At 45.4% G+C, this 17,371-nt stretch overlaps 1 protein-coding gene across 3 annotated transcripts in view; it reads right to left on the reverse strand.

The window, feature by feature from the left end:
• Positions 1–450: 450 nt before the first annotated feature.
• The window catches only part of KIAA0586 (KIAA0586 ortholog), a 167,584-nt gene continuing 150,663 nt past the window's right edge, over positions 451–17,371 (reverse strand). For all 3 annotated transcript variants that reach the window (XM_066608234.1, XM_066608233.1, XM_066608235.1), the window contains exon 31: positions 451–821. In XM_066608234.1, coding sequence (XP_066464331.1) covers positions 703–821 — 119 coding nt within the window. In that variant the 3' untranslated portion in view covers positions 451–702. The remainder of the gene's footprint in view (positions 822–17,371) is intronic.

Consider the following 17,371-nt stretch of genomic DNA (forward strand, 5'->3'; position numbering starts at 1 on the left):
GCCCCTCTGTGTGCCTCCCATTATGTAGGTGCAAAAATTGTAGCACGTTCCATTGGATGCCCTACGCGTCACAGATGGATTAAAGAGTGGCATACAGCATGCCTGCTGAAGTGGAATTTAATATGTACGAGATGAATTACTTCTCCTGTACTAATCTTTATTTTAGAATGTTCATCCACAGCTGCATTCACAATTCTTCAGGCTGTTGCTGAGCTCAATCTTTCAGCATCCCTTGCTTGTTCAGAGCTTAGTGATGCCCGTCAACTGATTGTAGTTGGAACAGGAGAATTGTAAATGTGGCTCTGGACTACACAGTGCTATGAAGTCCTGTTCACTTGTTCCCTATGGGGGAAATATTAGTCATAAGGCCACTTCCCATGTCAGAAAATTTCAAACAGGTTAAAAGTATATGGATTTTATAGGGATGCATACAGACACATAAAACCAACATAGTCAAAAACCATAATCTTTAATATAGAAATACCGTACAATCAATATCACAGTCTTAAAATATAAAACCTTGTGAGATTTATATAAATCACCCTAAATCCGCACAATCAAGATGATCTACAGGTACAATCAGATGAGGCCGGTGCCACCACGGGCTGGATACTCCTCCTGTCATACTGACTGTGCCCCGGCACTTAGGTGTTCTCTCATTTAGACCTCTTCTAGCTCAGTCTTGCCTGTTGTGTTTGTTTTTCAGAAAGTATCAGCCCCTGAAGAATCAGACTCGGCAAACGTAGATTTAACTTCCTCTTCCTCTTCTATCATAGACGGCAGTGTCACGGACATCTTTTTAGTAGCCTCCGCTGCTTCTCCTGCATGGGAAGAAACAAGTGGATATTATAAAACAATATGCAGTAGGTGACTGCAGAATAAGTAGATATGAAGGGACTAGCAGACATATCCATCTTAAATAGAGATGGTAGAAGCAATCGGTGCAATAGAAGATCAAGGTAGAGTAGACCAAGCTTCTTTCTGTGGCATAGAACATTGCATCAATTACCTGATACTGTAAGGCGCCTGCACGTGGGTCATATCTGCTGTGGAATTGCCACAGAGTTTACAGTACAAGTCATGGGGGTGTGGATTTAAAAAGTCCCCTTCACATGGTGCAGAGAATATCCACAATGAATCCACAGCGCTTTCATAAAACCCTGCGGATTCTGATTCTGCGGCATGCCCATTTATGCTGCAGAATTCAACCCTTGAAATACAAAGTGAAAACTCGGCCAAATCTGTACCATATAGGTGCGCATTGGCCATGGTGGAATTGCTGCAGGTATTCGGTTGCAGCGATTCAACCATATCAGATGGAGGCCTAAGTGTATGTATTAATCCAGGCCTTCCTGCTAGTTTTTTCAATAGCCATTCCAAATATTTGAATGATCACTTCCAAATGGCAAACCAGCTATGCAGGATATCTTAGGCTGGACTCACATGGGTGTCGACGTTTTTACATTCGCCCGCCGGCAACGTAAAAAAGCATGAACAATCTAATGTTTGTACGCCCGTTCAGACGGCCGTGGCCCGGCGCATATACACCGATGCTGCAATGCCGTTGGGCGGAGTGAGACAGTTTAGCTCTGCTAAACTGTGTCTTCCCCTTTCCTGCCCCTCGCCATCTCTTAGCAAGGAGAGGAAGCGGGACGACGCGGGAGCTAGTGTGCTAAGCTCCCACCCCCTCTCCACCCCTTGTCGTAGCTAGCAATGGGAGGCCTCCACCCTGCCCCCTCCCATTGCAAAAAGCCGACAAGGGGCAGAGGGGAGCAGGGAACAGAGTGGAAGTTTATCAGTCATGCTGCTAAACTCCTTCCCCCCTCCCTTCTTTGGCAGCTGTCTTGGCCGGCCGGGTGCTTTTATGCCGTGGAAATCCACCCATGTGCACTGATGCATTGTAAACCAATGCATCAGAAGGGCAGCGTATATCGGCCGGGCAATGAAAACCCGACCAATATACGCCCCTGTGAATCCAGTCTTAGGGTGCATTCAGACGACCGTATATTGGCTGGGTATTCACGCGCTCCGTGCTCCCGCCCCCTCTCCACTATTTGCAATGAGGAGCTGGGATGGGGGTGGAGCTAAGTTGCTGGAATTAGCTCCGCCTCTCCTCATTAAAAATAGTGCAGGTGGTGGAGAGGAAGCAGAGAGGGGCGGGAGCTTAGAGCACTGCTCTCGACTCTTCCAGCCTCCTCCCGACTCTTCCAGCCTCCTCCTCCTGCAGAGAGAGACGCCGTATATCGGCTGGCGTGAAAACCCAGCCGATATACGGTCGTCTGAATGCACCCTTAGACTGAGTTTCAGTGTTGTGGTCAGTGATGGGGTATATATTTTCTCCTGAGTCTTCCTTTTAAAGGGAATGCATCACCTAAATGTATTTTTACACCTAAATGTATTTTACAGTAATTAAAATTAGATAGTGAAACCTTTCAATTTTTTCCAGTTATAGATTTTTTTTCTAATTCTGTTGTCTGGGGGGGCTATGGGGACGGCCATCTTGTCTAAGCTGCAGTTAACAGCATTTAGAGATATGTTTTACAGCACAACTCGTAGACCATTCACACAATGGACAGAAGAGGACCCACCGACCTCTACAGCAGTCTGATATGCTCTATGACCTGTTCAGGGAGGGCGAGGAAGTGGGCTGTGTCCATTAACCCAGGGGTCCCCAACTCCAGTCCTCAGGGACCACCAACAGGTCATGTTTTCAGGATATCCTATAGTAAGACCAGCTGTGGCAATGTCTGAGGCACGGACAATAATTACATCACCTGTGTAATACTGAGAAATCCTGAAAACATGACCTGTTGGGGGTCCCTGAGGACTGGGGTTGGGGAACACTGCATTAATCTATCCTGAATGTTATTCACATATAGGTGTTATCTTTCATTGTAATTCTGCCTGTGACGATAAGATGACAACTGAGGAGTGACCGCAATAGAACAGGAAGTGTCAGACTATTATGAAGCTTATGGGTCAGTTTGAAAAATGCAGGATTCAAGTTTTTTTAAATATATTAAGTTTTAGTTCAGTCATTTTGACGCTTTTCTTCAGTCACTGCATGCAAACATACTGATCTCCATGGCAATATACATGCCCTGACTAAAAAACCTTGGCCAAACTGAATAGGAAAGGAATGGTGGAGCAACCCCAGTAGAAAATGGAAAACAAAAAATTGAGGACAGTGTCCTTTTTTTTTTTTTTTCAAGGGTAGTAAGCTAAAAAAATCTTTTTAAAAAATAAAAACGAAGGGAGAAAATCCCTATGTACAGCTGTGCAGTCGACCCAAAGTGCTGTTGTACCCAACTGGGTTAATGTTTAAATCACAAATGCCAAAATTGTAAACAAATTTGGGTATGAGGCACAACCTACAAGCCCATATAATTACAGGAGATGGTTATTTGCCAGATGTCAGTTTATTTATTTATAAAACCCGCATGTACACACGTTTCGAGGTCAGCAGACCTCTTCCTTAGTTCTTGCTGGGGACACACTATACATAATGAAATAGTCAATGTCAAAGTGAAGATGAACAGACAGAAATATGGTGATGTACACAAACTTAGTTCATGGTACTTATAGGATGGGGCAGGTTCTCTTTCACTTGCTGATCATGTTGGGTAAGAATGGTTAAAAATAAGACACTACACTTTGACAGATTCATAAAACCAAATTAAGAGGACCCTGATATTTGCACTACTGGGCTGAAGGGGGTGATCTATTGAGTGGTGTCCTTGGTAGTTATTTGCTATGTTACACAGGGATATACTAGCAAGCAATAAAGATAAAGCTTGAGCCGTGTCAACAATCCCACCAGCTATGAGGTCTGATCAGGAAACCAAAGCAAATGATTGCCAGAAGGTTTGGAGAACAGGTGAGGGGAAGGTGAGCGCTGATATGATAAGGAATAATAGAACAGGATAAATGACTAAACCTATATGCTAATCTCCCGCATCAACCTAATGACCCAGTCCCTGATACTATGGGGTTTGTCAGCTATATGCAACCGATTAATGATCCTCTGTGGGCTGCTGTTATCTGGACAGACCGAAACCTAGCTGCAGATCGATGCTACTCAAGACTTTACGCCCCTTCTTAGGTGTAATCTTGGATCTTGAAAGATGAACTAAAATATTAACTTGGTGGAAAAATATGCAAATGCAGAAGATTTAACCCCTTCATGACGGCCCACAAGACTGTTTATGGCGCTGCATCAGAAGCCTGGCACGAGTCTCCCATGCCAGGGAGAGCGGGTGCTCAGCTGTCAAATGCCAGCCTGGCACTTGTTCAAACAGTGGAGACCAGAAAAGCCATTGATCGCTGCCGTTCGACCGGCATGTAAAGAGTAATGTGACCGTGGCATGTAAATGGCTGGCAGAGGGAGGGGGCTATATTGAAGTATAGCGATATATTATAAGAACGATCCACTGTGATGAAATTCAAGTCCCCTAAGAGGGGAAAAAAAAAAGTAGAAAAAAAGCATTAAATAAGTAAAAAAGAAAAACACCATCAGAAATCTGGTACCGGTATTGCCACGTTTGTAATGACCCGCAGAATATTAGTATGTTCTTTAACCCAGTGTTCCCCAACTTCAGTCCTCAGGGACCCAAACAGGTCATGTTTTCAGGATTTCCTCAGTGTTGCACAGGTGATGTAATTATCGTCGGTGCCTCAGACATTGCCACAGGTGTTCTTACTATAGGAGATCCTGAAAACATGACCTGTTGGGGTCCGTGAGGACTGGAGTTGAAGACCCCTGCTTTAACCCACAAGCCATGCAAAAAAAAAGGCGAAAATAGCTAAATTTGCCTTGCAAAAAACAGAAAGGATCAAAAAGTCGTATGGATCAACAAATGGTACCATTTAAAAATACGTCTTGTCCTGCAGGAAAAGAACCATAACAACATCGTTGACACAAAAAGAAAAGTGTTAAGGGTCTTTGAATGCAGCCAGAAAAAAATGTTTGAAGTAAAAAGTTGCAAAAACCCTATATAAATTTGGTATCGACTTAATCGCACCAACCCACGGAATTATTTCTAACAGTATTTATACTGCACAGTGAACGGCACTAAAACGAATACTAAACATGCAGAATTGTTCATCTTGCCTCTAGAGAGGAATGGAATAAAAAGTGATCAAAATGTTATATGTTCCCAAAAATTGGATAAATGAAGACTAGCGTTCATCCTGCAAGAAAAGCCCCCCACAGAGCTCCGTCGTTGGAAAAATAAAAATGTTACGACCCTTGGAATGCGGCACCACAAAAGGAAATCTTTAAAAGAAAAGAAAAAAAAAAGTTTTGTGTACAAAAATGGTAAAACCTAAAAAAACCCAAACTATAGAACTGGGTATTTTTGGAATTGTGCCGACCCCGAGAATTCGGCTTTCACATTAGTTATTCTGCATGCTAAACACCGGAAAACTGAAATCCAAAATGGCAGTTTTTTTCCTCCCAATCCCCTAAAGAAAAAAAAACAAAACTATACAGTACATTATATGTACCCCAAAAATGATGCCAATAAAAAAATACAACCTGTCCCACAAGAAACAAGCCCTCATACGGCTAGGTCGAAAATTAAAAAAATTATGGCTCTAGGATTGCGATGATGAAAAAAGACAACCTGAAAAATGTGTTGGTCACTAAGGTGCAGAGTGGTTAAAGGGTAATTGCGCTCAGTAGTAGGTCTCTTCTGATCGAGTACGCACATCACATCATAAGAGTGCAGGAGGGAGCTTGTGCATCATCCACTGTAATTGGCTGCTGCAGAGGTTGCATTATCGCGCACTAATAATGACCTGCAGCAAAGGAAATGGCGCAATCACAAGATGTGGAATTAACAGCTCATCATTGCATAGTTGGAACAACCATGCACCTCTCCTCTCACTTGTGATATCACAAGATATTTGAGTCTAGGGGCATTTCTGGTTTACTTTTCTCATGTGAATAACTATCATCTGTGACCTGATGCTATTACTACTGCTGTCAAATATGTAAATTACACCTTTCATAGCAAAACAATAGTAAATGTGCAAACATGGACTTATTAAAGCTTGAGCGGGGTACAAAGGCGGGCAACTAAAGTAATAAATGGAATGGGCAGACTACAATACCCAGAGAAGTTATCAAAATTGGGATTATTAACGCTGCCTGTCCACAGGCGTAGCCAGGGAGCAGGAGCCAGCTGACTGTTCTCCACACTGAGCCTATCTGACAGATAGGCTCACCGCAGAGAATCGCAGCAAATTGCAGCATGCCGCTATTTGCCGTTCACGAGCGGAGAATCACTATGATTCTCCGCTCGTGGACAGGGGGGCTGCGCTTTCCATAGCAACGCTATGAAAAGCGTTAACTGCGTTCCCCGCGGCCGGATTAGCGCTGTGGGGAACGCAATGAAAATATGCCCGTGGACAGGCAGCCTTAGGGTTAGGGGTTGTTTCAGTGTTAGGGATTAGATTAGTAGCTGTCAATGCTTCCATGTCAGAGCCGGCTTCATGAATATAGAAGCATTTACAGCTAATAACACAACCCCAACACTGATGCCAACCCTCACCCTAACCTTCCATGCAAGGCACACTGTCACTCAGCGCTCTCCCCAGAGTTTTCTTGCACTGTCCCCCTCCCTCTCTCACCCACTGTCACCCAGTGCTGAGCTGCTGATGCCGCAGCCGCTCCCCCTCTCCCTCTCCCCTTCAGCCTTCCGCACAGCCTCCCCCGTCCCCCTCACTGTGACCCAGCGCTGGATTGCCGCAGCTGCTCCCCTGCTCCCTCAGTGTCCGCCGCCACTGCCCAGTGCAGGGAGGCTGCCGACGGAGAAGAAGGCGCTGTGCCGCCGGGTAAGCCACTGTTAGTGACTGCCAGGACCCAAAGGGGGGTGTGGCCGGCCTGTCAAGAAGCCTGTATTTTGTCACCACCCACACTTCCAATAGTGACAAGATACAAGAATATCGAAGGTTTCTAAACTAACATAGAAGGGGGTTCTTAACTGTAAGAGCAGTGAGAATGTGGAACTCTCTGCCTGAGGATGTGGTGATGGAGAACTCACTAAAGGAGTAGAAGAGGGGCCTGGACGACTTTCTTGAGCATTATAATATTACATGTTATAGTCACTAATAACTTCAGAAAGGTCGGTGATCTGGGAACTATTCAGATTGCTAGATTGGAGTAATGAAGGACTCCCCCCCCCCCCCCCCCCCCCCCTAAATGGGGAAAGTTGGCTTCTACCTCCATAAGGTTTTTTTTTTTTTTGCCTTCCTCTGGATCAACATTGGAGGGTATTAGGCTGAACTGGATGGACATATGTATTTTATCTTTTGCCTTATATACTATGTTACTAAGTGAAGCCACATTCAGCCCTCCATGTTAGCACCCCTATAAAGGTGTTTGTTCCATTTCCTGGGATGTGATCTCAATGGATTGTTGATATGGATGTGTGAGTGCAGCCTGAGGCTTCTTTCACATGAGCGCATATCAGCCGGATGATATAAGCTACCTCATTAGTGAAAAATTTGAATATGCGCCGAGCTTACCAGGCCATCGCCCACCTCTCCTCTCTCCCTATTGCAGGCCTCTCTTTCTCCCAACTTGTTCTGTGCAATGGGAGGGGGCGGGATAGGGGTGGATCTAAGCACCGTTCCATCCCGTCTCCCATTAATGGCTAGGGACGGGGAGAGGCCGGGCACTTAGCTCCGCCCCTGTCCCTAGCATCAATGGGAGGTGTGGCAGACCGGTGCTTAACCCCGCCCCTTCCCATTGCACAGAATGAGCGGCGAGGAAGAGAGGTGAGCCTGAATGGAGGCAGGGGAGGAGAACAGAGGGAGGGAGTTTAGCAGCCATGCTGCTAAACTCCCTCCTACCTACGGCCGCTGCCATGGGCTCCCATAGAAGCCCATGCAGCAGCCGACGTATTCCGGCCCAAACATAGTTCCAGAACTATGTTTTGGGTCCGACGTAAAAACACCCGGCGCTATATTGGCTTTGCCGGGCGTTTTTACGTCTCACAAATACACCCATGTGATCTGATGCATTGGAATGCAATGCATTAGATCACAGCGCATATCGACCGGCCGTGAAAACGCCGGCCGATATGTGCTCATGTGAAAAAAGCCTTAGGCTGCCTTCACACTTGCGAGAAAAGCGCGCAATTTTCGCGTGATGGCAAGAGTGAGTGAAAACGCAGAATTATGAAACCAAGGATTTTTAATAGTTTTCTTCCCACTTACGATGTTTTCACTCATGCGATGTGGAGTGAAAGAAGTAAAAAAAACAATCACAGCATGTCCTATCTTTATGTATTTTGCTTTTTTTATTTCCCATGTTTCCCTATGGAGCTTCCTTTTTATCGCATCGCAAATAACAAACTTGTGATTTTTGTGCGATTTCATTTTTAACATTACAAAGTCTTATTGTATGTCTTGTGAGAAAATCGCAAGCAGCAGCGATGTTTTTGCAAGAAAAAGCATCAGTGACACTCCGACATCTCATGAATAAAATTGCGATTCTGATGTGATTTTCTCACGGCGATACCGCGATCGCCAGTGTGAAGGAGCCTTCAGGCCTGTGTCACCTGAAAGTATTTGTGAATAGAACTCATTGATTTCAATGGGTTTGTCCATAAAAGTGTGTTTTGTGCTCATATTTCGTTCATGCAAGAAATAAGCAGCTTGCTCTACTTTCCTGCACACTTGTGCACAAACAGCACATATTGAACTAATTAACTTAATTTCCCATTTAAATGAACGGGAACATGGCTGCGTGTTTTTTGTGTGCGCAAATTGTAGTACAGCAAAACGCACACATGCAAATATCCAATGCCCATGGTGCGATTCCCCTTGCCCATGTCCACACAGGATGGAAGGGCTACATATTGTTCTAGCGGATTTGCAGACGAAAAATCCACAGTATAATACAACAGTAGACAAGTAAGAGGCTGGGGGTTTACTAATTTCATCATGGGTTGGCAAGGGCATCATCTCTTCTTAAGGAGAGCACCTAGAAGGTGTGTGAAGACACCTAGGAGGGGAGTGAAAAGGCTTCTAAAGCCATGCAAGCGCCTCTGGGAAATATATGCAAATAACAAAGATTGAAAAATACCTCTGCAGTGCCACCTATTGTCTTTAAAACAATGGTTGGGAATTGAAAACCAACCAAAAAACTATACACATACAACTGTGTATAAAGACTTGTAAACATTAAAGGGTCTGACACGGATTAGCAGGAATGCTGCCATCCAATAGGTGGCTCTGCAGAGCTATTGTTCCATCTCCCTTATTTGCATATAATTCCCAGAGGAGCATGGGTGGCCTTATAAGTCTCCTCACGCACCTCTCAGGTGTCTCCACACACCTTCTAGATGTTCTCCCTAAGGAGTGATGTTACCCCTTCCAATCCACATCCCAGGCCTCTCAGTCAAGCCAGAAACCTACTGCACACTGATCACAGCTGTCTGTGTATGGATTATGACTTGGCTTTTAATTCCCAATCATTGTTTTAAAGACTTGTTTAAAGGGTCTGACACCGATTTGCAGGAATGCTGCCTTCCAATAGGTGGTGCTATTGTCTTCTGCACCCTCCGTTTGGAGCGCCCGGCTGTATAGTAGCCGGGCGCTCCGAGCAGGGAACAGATGAATGCAGAAGACAAGCGGGACACCCCACTTGTCTTCTGCATCCTCTGCTCAGAGTTCAAGGTGATCGCTCAACGTTTAACCCCTTGAGTGGCACGCCCGGAAATTTTCCGGGACGAGCTCCACTGCTCATAGCGACATAGCCCGGAAGATTTCCGGGCTATGTATCACTATGGGAGCTGCAGAGCACAATGCCACAAGCTGTGACAGTGTGCTCTGCCTGCACGGACCCACAGAGAACAAAGCAAGGGCTTTGAAAAACAGGAAGATATTGCCGATATGCCAGCAATCTCCTGCTTTGTTTACAGGTTGCCATAGAGACCATCGGCTTGTCAGAAGCAAGCCGATGGTCTCTGTGGCAGGGAGAGCTTGGTGCTTGGCTGTGAGAGGACAGCTAGGTACCAGCTCTTACAGCAGAGATCAGAGAAAACCTCCGATCTCTGCTGTGTTAACCCTTTACATGCGGCAGTCTATGTGACTGCAGCATGTAAAGGGCTGTCACTGCAGCATGTAAAGGGCTGTCACCATCAGACCCCCGGAATGTGATCAGGGGTCCTGATGGGTCCCTGTGGAAGTCCCCTAAAGGGACAAAAAAATTTTTTAAAATTATAAAAAAAATTATAAAAACACTTGTCTCCCTTTACTTTGGAAAAAAATCAAAAATACAATCACACATGTGGTATCCCTGCGTCGTAATGACCCAGAGAAGGAAGTTAATGCATTATTTAACCCCTTAATAACATGGCCCTTTTTTTTCTTTTTTCCCCATTTCTTTTTTTCCTCCCCCCTGTTTAAAAAATCACAACTTGTCCCGCAAAAAACAAGCCCTTATATCGCCATGTCAATGGAAAAATGAAAAAGTTATGGCTCTTGAGACGCAACTGCAAAATTAGTTGAAATTCAATGATTAGACCATTTTAAAAAACCTGCCCTGGTGGGCACGACAGGGTGGTAGGAAACCCGCCACTCAAGGGGTTAAACGATCACCCTGTGCTGTAAAAAGTACACAACAATTATCGCTGTGTCTAAACCAGCCTTTACTTCAGGCGGATCATTCACAGCAGTGTTGGGGGTTCACCAAATAGTGCAGCATGCGGTGCTACATTGTCCTGTCAAATCCAGCAAAATGCTTTCTGCCTGTAAACCAAAAGGACTCCATTATAGCCAATGGGGTCTGTTAGGTGCTGTTCGGCTCGATCATATGACGCTTCCCTTCTCCTTCCCTTGCCATAACGGTGCAGGATAAGCAGAACCCCCTAAGGCTGAGGAGCTCTTACTAGAACAGATCTGTCTGGAGTTCAGTCTAACTTTGACTGAAGCTGCATGTAAAGTGTTCCTACAGTGCAGAATAAAGCGCAGGGTATAAGTGGCCATTGTTCTTTCTGTGCTCCGGTTACATCGCCTCTACTGGCCACTTGGTTCAGAGGTGACAATGACAGTTTGCAGAGCATTCCATCCTCGTGTCTGGCTAGGATCACAGGCAATGGCTCCAGTGCCAGACGCTGGCTGCTTCTCACCCACTGTATTGTTAGCAGCCCTGGGAGGGGGCGGCCGTGTCCCCGGCCCGGGCCATGTACGGATGCATTGGATTCTGCCAAGTAACATGAGAGGATTTGGAGCTGTGGCCGATTTCCTGCATTGTGTTTATAATTACAGCTGGTGCGCAGCGCAGAGGGTCTAATAAAAGGAAAAAACTCATCGCTTTATGGCTGCTTTTGAAAGCTTTGTTTTCTTACGAAAGGAAAAGTGTTTCTCCACATGAAGGAACCAATGTAGCGTTAACCGCAAGAAAGTCTTCACCTCCATATAAGGAAGAAACAAGACATCCTCGTGTATTTTATTGGATGGTAGACCATCTCCTCGTTATATCTCATGTATAGCATTTCACAACCTGACCGCTGTTCTCTGGATTCACCGTTGTGATGCTTTGTGACACAAACTGTATGTAGCACCTATGCCTTATTTACAGTATACGTCAGCACTCTAGTACACAGCTCCGGTGTAGTTGTCCGCCACTCCTCTGACCAAAAACATTCTAAGGTCCCACTTCACACGGCAGTATTTGTAAGTCAAAACCAGAAGGGGTCCAAGATATGGAAAAGGTGCAAAATCTTTCCCTTTATACTTTTTTTATAAACTCCATTCCTGGTTTTGGCCTAACCATAAGGAATAGATCACTGCATTGTCCCCATCAGCACCACAGAGCTGGAATGTTGGGCTGCAGGGTATGGAGAGGGGAGTGATCAGCCAATGAGCCATCTCTTCCCGATGAACCAAAGGGGGTTATTTACGGCTGGTAATACATGGCTGCCTTTTTCATAAACAATGCACATTACATGTGGTATTGCAACTCAGCCTTCTTGGAGCTGAGCCGTAATAGCACCTACCACGCATTGCACTGTTTCTTGAAGGAGACAGCTATATTTACAAAAAGTTGAAAACAAAATTCCTGCCCCTAGAAGGAGGAGTCATTTTGCTTCAAGCTCAGCATACAGTTCCATCTCAGGCAGATATGCAAATGATTAGAGTTGTGGGGATTAGATGAACGGTCTTGTCACCTGAGACCCTAAATGTGGTTCCACCCATGGCCTATAAGAGGCTCTCGGAGGCTCCTTGTATGTAGTAGAGCTCTTTTTCTGCTTGTGTAGAGCTTGTTGACCATTAGATGCATCTACGATGCAGAGAAGAGATTTCACCCCGTTACCAGAGTCTGAGAGGGGGCGCATTATTGGGATGCGAGAAGCTGGATTGTTGTATCAACGAATTGCTCACCACCTATCTAACCAGACTGTTAGGAGGTGTTGGGACTAGTGGATGCGTGAGGGCGTGTACACAAGGCGACCGGGCTTAGGAGACCCTCGACAGACCACAAATAGAGAGGATCATCTGATTGTCCGACAAGCACGAGAAGCTCCAACTGTTATATTATCATGGTTACAGGCTCCTGTGTCTTTCGGAACCATTTCCAGGGGCTTGGCTGAAGGACATTTGGTCACACGGCGCCCATTACATGTACGGCCTTTGACTCCCATCCCCATTTGCAGTGGTGCATGAATGACGAAACTGGACTGCTACAGAGTGGAACCGTGTTGTCTTCTGCAACAAATACAGGTTTAGTTTGGGCACCAACGATGGTCATGTTTGTGTTTAGAGAACTAGGGTTGAGTGCCTCTATCCTGTCTTTGCTGTGGAGCGGGACACTGCCCCCTGCTGGTGTGTTGGTGTGGGTCCATTGCATATGACAGTCGGTCACCCCTAGTAGTGGTACGATGGACAATGACAGCTCAGCGATATGTTCAGGACATCCTGCAGCCACATGTGTTCTTCTCATGGTAGCTTCCAAGAGGCATTTTCCAGCAGGATAATGCTCAGCCGCACACAGCAAGGGGGTCACAGGAATGTCCCCACAACATTGTCACACTTCAGGGGTCTGCCCTGTTGCCATATTTACCACCAATAGAACATATATGGGACCAACTGGGACAACAACTTCAACAGCCTACGCGTTTGCACAATCTAGAGGCTCAGTTACAACAACTGTGGATTGATATCCCGCATGATACCATACGGAACCTGTATGCCTCCATGCCCGCCCATATAACATCTTGCATCCAAGCTAGAGGTGACCCAATAGGGTACTAGAACGTCCATGCCCACCTGAATCACATTTTACATCCAAGCTACAACAGGGTAGTAGAGGCTCTATGCCAGCCCATATCACATCTTGTATCCAAGCTAGAGACGGTACAACAGGGTGCTAGAGCCTCCATGCCTGCCCATATCACATCTTGTATCCAAGCTAGAGACGGTACAACGGGGTGCTAGAGCCTCCATGCCCGCCTGTATCACATCTTGTATCCAAGCTAGAGGCGGTATAACAGGGTGCTAGAGCCTCCATGCCCACCCGTATCACATCTTGTATCCAAGCTAGAGGCGGTATAACAGGGTGCTAGAGCCTCCATGCCTGCCTGGATCACATTTTACATCCAAGCTAAATGTGTGTCCCACAAGTAAGCATTTTTATGCTTGCTAAAAAGACTTGCTCAGCGATACAAGGCGCATCTGCTTGTTCACTGGCTGATCGGTGGCTCTTTTAAGTGCAGTTCACTCTGCAGTAATCCAAATGTACTAGATTTATCAAAAGGGAATGTAACCAAAACCCAAACTATTGCATAAGGCAGCACAGCAGAAGCAGAGTGTTATGGCTTACTGACCTTATCCGATTAGGACCACGGTAACATCACAGCATCAGTTCCGGCCCCACGTGAGCCACACACTGGCGCATGTTCAGTGTTGGACACAGACATGATTATTTCTCTGCTGGAGTGTGGATCAACTGTTGACTACAAGGAGTGTGTCCCAGTCAGCCAATCAGCGCTTATTCTGGCACCTCCTCATTGAGGACGCCAATTATACTTCTGGTCAAGCTGATGACTCCTGTCCTGTCCCACTGTCAGATAACTCTGTTTGTTGTTAAGGATATTTGGGGTGTTGTAATATCTCCTGACAAACTGCTATCTTTGCATTGGTATTCCATTTGGTTCATTGCAAGCTGCAACAACTATACCATATATATAGCAAACCTTTCTATTTTCCAGCTACGAGCTACGAAGAGTCACGGTTGCTGCAGGATGCTGATGTGGGTTCACCCTCATCAGGGCGAGTACTCTGCTTTAAGTTAGGGTTTAATTGCATTAAGTCACGGTCAGATTTTGCCTTCCCCCACTTTTTGGTTTGTGTTCCTCATGTTAGTATATTGTGTTTGTGTCCATCCTTCTAGGACAACATAATAAGCCTGATCAGGAAGAGGTGTTTTGCATCCAGTTCAGAAGTAACACAGAAGCATAAGTAGGCATTCTTTCACCTCGGGCAAAATCAGTTCTTACCCTTTCTCCAGGACTGTCACATAGGTTCATAATGGCAATCCCACTGTAACTCGGCACGAGGCACACATGCAATAACAGAGGCGCAGCACTCTCCCCCTACACACGTATCTATATTCAATACAGGAAGGATGAGAGCCAATTTCCCTTGTAATGCTGCAGACGTAGGCTTTTTGGCATTATTTAATTAGAATATTTTCCACCAAACAGAAAAGGAATGCATTCCCAGACACACAATATAGAGAGAAGCTGGCATCTGACTGTAATGGCACGCTATTAAACTGCCAGATGACTTTGTATAATTCAACAGCCTCATCCTGTATAATATACCTGCAGACCTAAAGGTGCCAATGTGAAAGCTCCTCAAAATCTTTCAGCAATTTGTTGACATTTTTAGCCTTTCCTCCATATAATTTCTTTATTTCTATCCAGTAAGGGCTGTTTGTACCTCCGGTGGGAGCATATAAAGCTTAATTTGCTGAAAATAGCTATTGGCGTCACTCAGAACACTTAACATTACAATAACTGTAATTTCCGCAAATCTTTCTGTAGTTGTGTTCTGGAAGTAAGAGACGAGTGTGTAATGGGCCAGGCAGGTGGTTGGATCACCACAGGGGAATCACAAATGGTAGCAGAACACTTTCATAGCACGGCGGGTGACGTTCATATCCACTAAACTTCACATTCTTTACAGTCTGTTATTAAGAGTTTCTGAACTGTTACAAAGTTTTACAATGTATTCCTCTACAGAGCTGTTTCTATCATGACCTAAATATGAGAATTCATGATCTGCTTTCTTTGTTAACTACTGCATTGTGCATTATTACGTGGGCAGCCCATTGATTTCATTGGGGAGTGTGTTATACCTCACTTACCCTGTAGTAGAGTTGCAGGGGAATTAAACATTTACTGACTGCCCTTCCCGAGTTCACAGTAAATGGGACACCCCGTCATCAGCTTATTGTCAAGGGACCATGCCAACAAAAAGGAATTGTCTAGTGTGGTCAACGATTTTAAGGTCTGTGGGGAACAAAAAAAACAGAAATGCAGAACCCCAAGAGAGAGGAACGTTCAAAGTTAGATGGGTAATCTTCCTATACTGCTCCCCAAGAGCAGAAGCCCTCCTCTACACTGTGTTCCAATAGGCACACTATGAATATGGGGACTTCTGGCAGCTCCTCACCCTATTCCGAGCATGATGACCATGCTGCGCCCTACGACAAGTTTGGTGTGCCAGTACCAATGGAGAAAATCTGGATGGTAGATAGGACGCCAGAAGGATCCTGCATGACAGTTGTACATTGGATGCTGATAAAAGACACTTGTGATGTTCTCCTTATTGTTTTTGAGTTTTGTGGGGGTACAGCTCTCGATTAGATCATGTAAATGGTTACGGTACTAGTGTATCTTGACCAGGAAGTCCTGGTGGAGTCAAGATAAACAGGGGGGTGACGCCCTCTGTACGTGATTGGCCAAATAGTTTCCTGGGCTGCATGCAGGTCCTGGCAGCCTAGTAACATACAGCAGTATGAATGTCACGGCTGTGGCTGCACTTGTAGCGGGCCATCTGCTGCTGCAAGAGACCTGTCCGTCGCTGTCGCACAAGCCGGAACTCCCCTCTGTCTGTACGTGCAGAGTGGGTTTGGCAAAAGGGAGGCCACACCGTCTGTGAAGCGTCTTTGCCGGCGGTGCTGGCTGACAAATGCCTCACTCCTCTCCCCACATGGAACTGACACCTGCTGGCCCCAGATTGCAGGCTCTCACTGCGGGGACACTACAGCGCCGCGGGACACTGACTGGCATGCCTCCCACCCCACAGGTCTAGGACACCACGGAGGGAAGTGTGGCAGGGGACTGTCAGTGATACGCAGCGGCCAAAAGCAGCAGGAGGAAGACAGCAGGGAGGGCGGCGGGCAGAGCGCCTGGGGGAAAGCTGGGTACCTGATGTCACAGCGCTACAGGTAAGCGACGGGCCCTTTACACAGACACGCACTTTAGCTACTTGTAGCACCTTCAGCTCTTGAGCCAATCGGGAACTAGGGGTGTGAGAGGGGAGTTCCTCCTGTCAAACCCCTAGCTCCCGGTGGCGTCAAGATACACTAATATCAATGGTTACAACTGTCATTCTTATATAGCAGAGTGTAAAGCAAAAAGAAAAAAAAAAAAACACAGGAAGACCCATTTAGGGATATCCCACAAACTATCTACAAGCTCAAAAGGTACAGGAAATATATACATAAACAAATATTTTTTTTCCTCTCTATCATATATCTATAGATGGCTAAATCATAATTGCATATCAATTTTTTTTTTTTTTTTTTTTTATAAAGGCCTCATTAAGACGTGGAAAAAGAAAATTGAAAAAAAGTGCATAAAATAGGATTATATATAGAAAGGAAGCATGTACCATTGTCACTGTTACCAAGGTGACTGCATGAACTATAAAAGCCATAAAAGCCAGACGGAACAAAAAAGGCAAGGAAGCATTAGTTTGCTTTGTGTGAACACAGATGATATATAGTATTTTAGAACATGCTCTCCGCCTCAGTATTTAATGGACAAGTTACAGGACTCTGTATGGGATGAACAGGCTGCATGAACAAACGAGCTAGCGGTGAAATCATTTGCTTGTTCAAAACGGGAATAGTTGGGTGTAAACGTATATTTGATGTGTACTCTGCACTTGTGGATGGCTTGTAGTTTGTTCCTACATGGGTCTTTCTGTAATTTATTTAGCTTCACAATCTGCTCTATAAGAATGTGATAACCATTTGTCTCATCAGAGACTGGTTTGCTCTTGAAAGGGGTAATCAATGAAGGAACACCACGGCTGTCTTTCATCAGCATCCAAAGTACAACTGTCC

Source organism: Eleutherodactylus coqui, chromosome 6 (assembly GCF_035609145.1).
Source record: "Eleutherodactylus coqui strain aEleCoq1 chromosome 6, aEleCoq1.hap1, whole genome shotgun sequence".
In the NCBI taxonomy this organism is placed as follows: domain Eukaryota; kingdom Metazoa; phylum Chordata; class Amphibia; order Anura; family Eleutherodactylidae; genus Eleutherodactylus; species Eleutherodactylus coqui.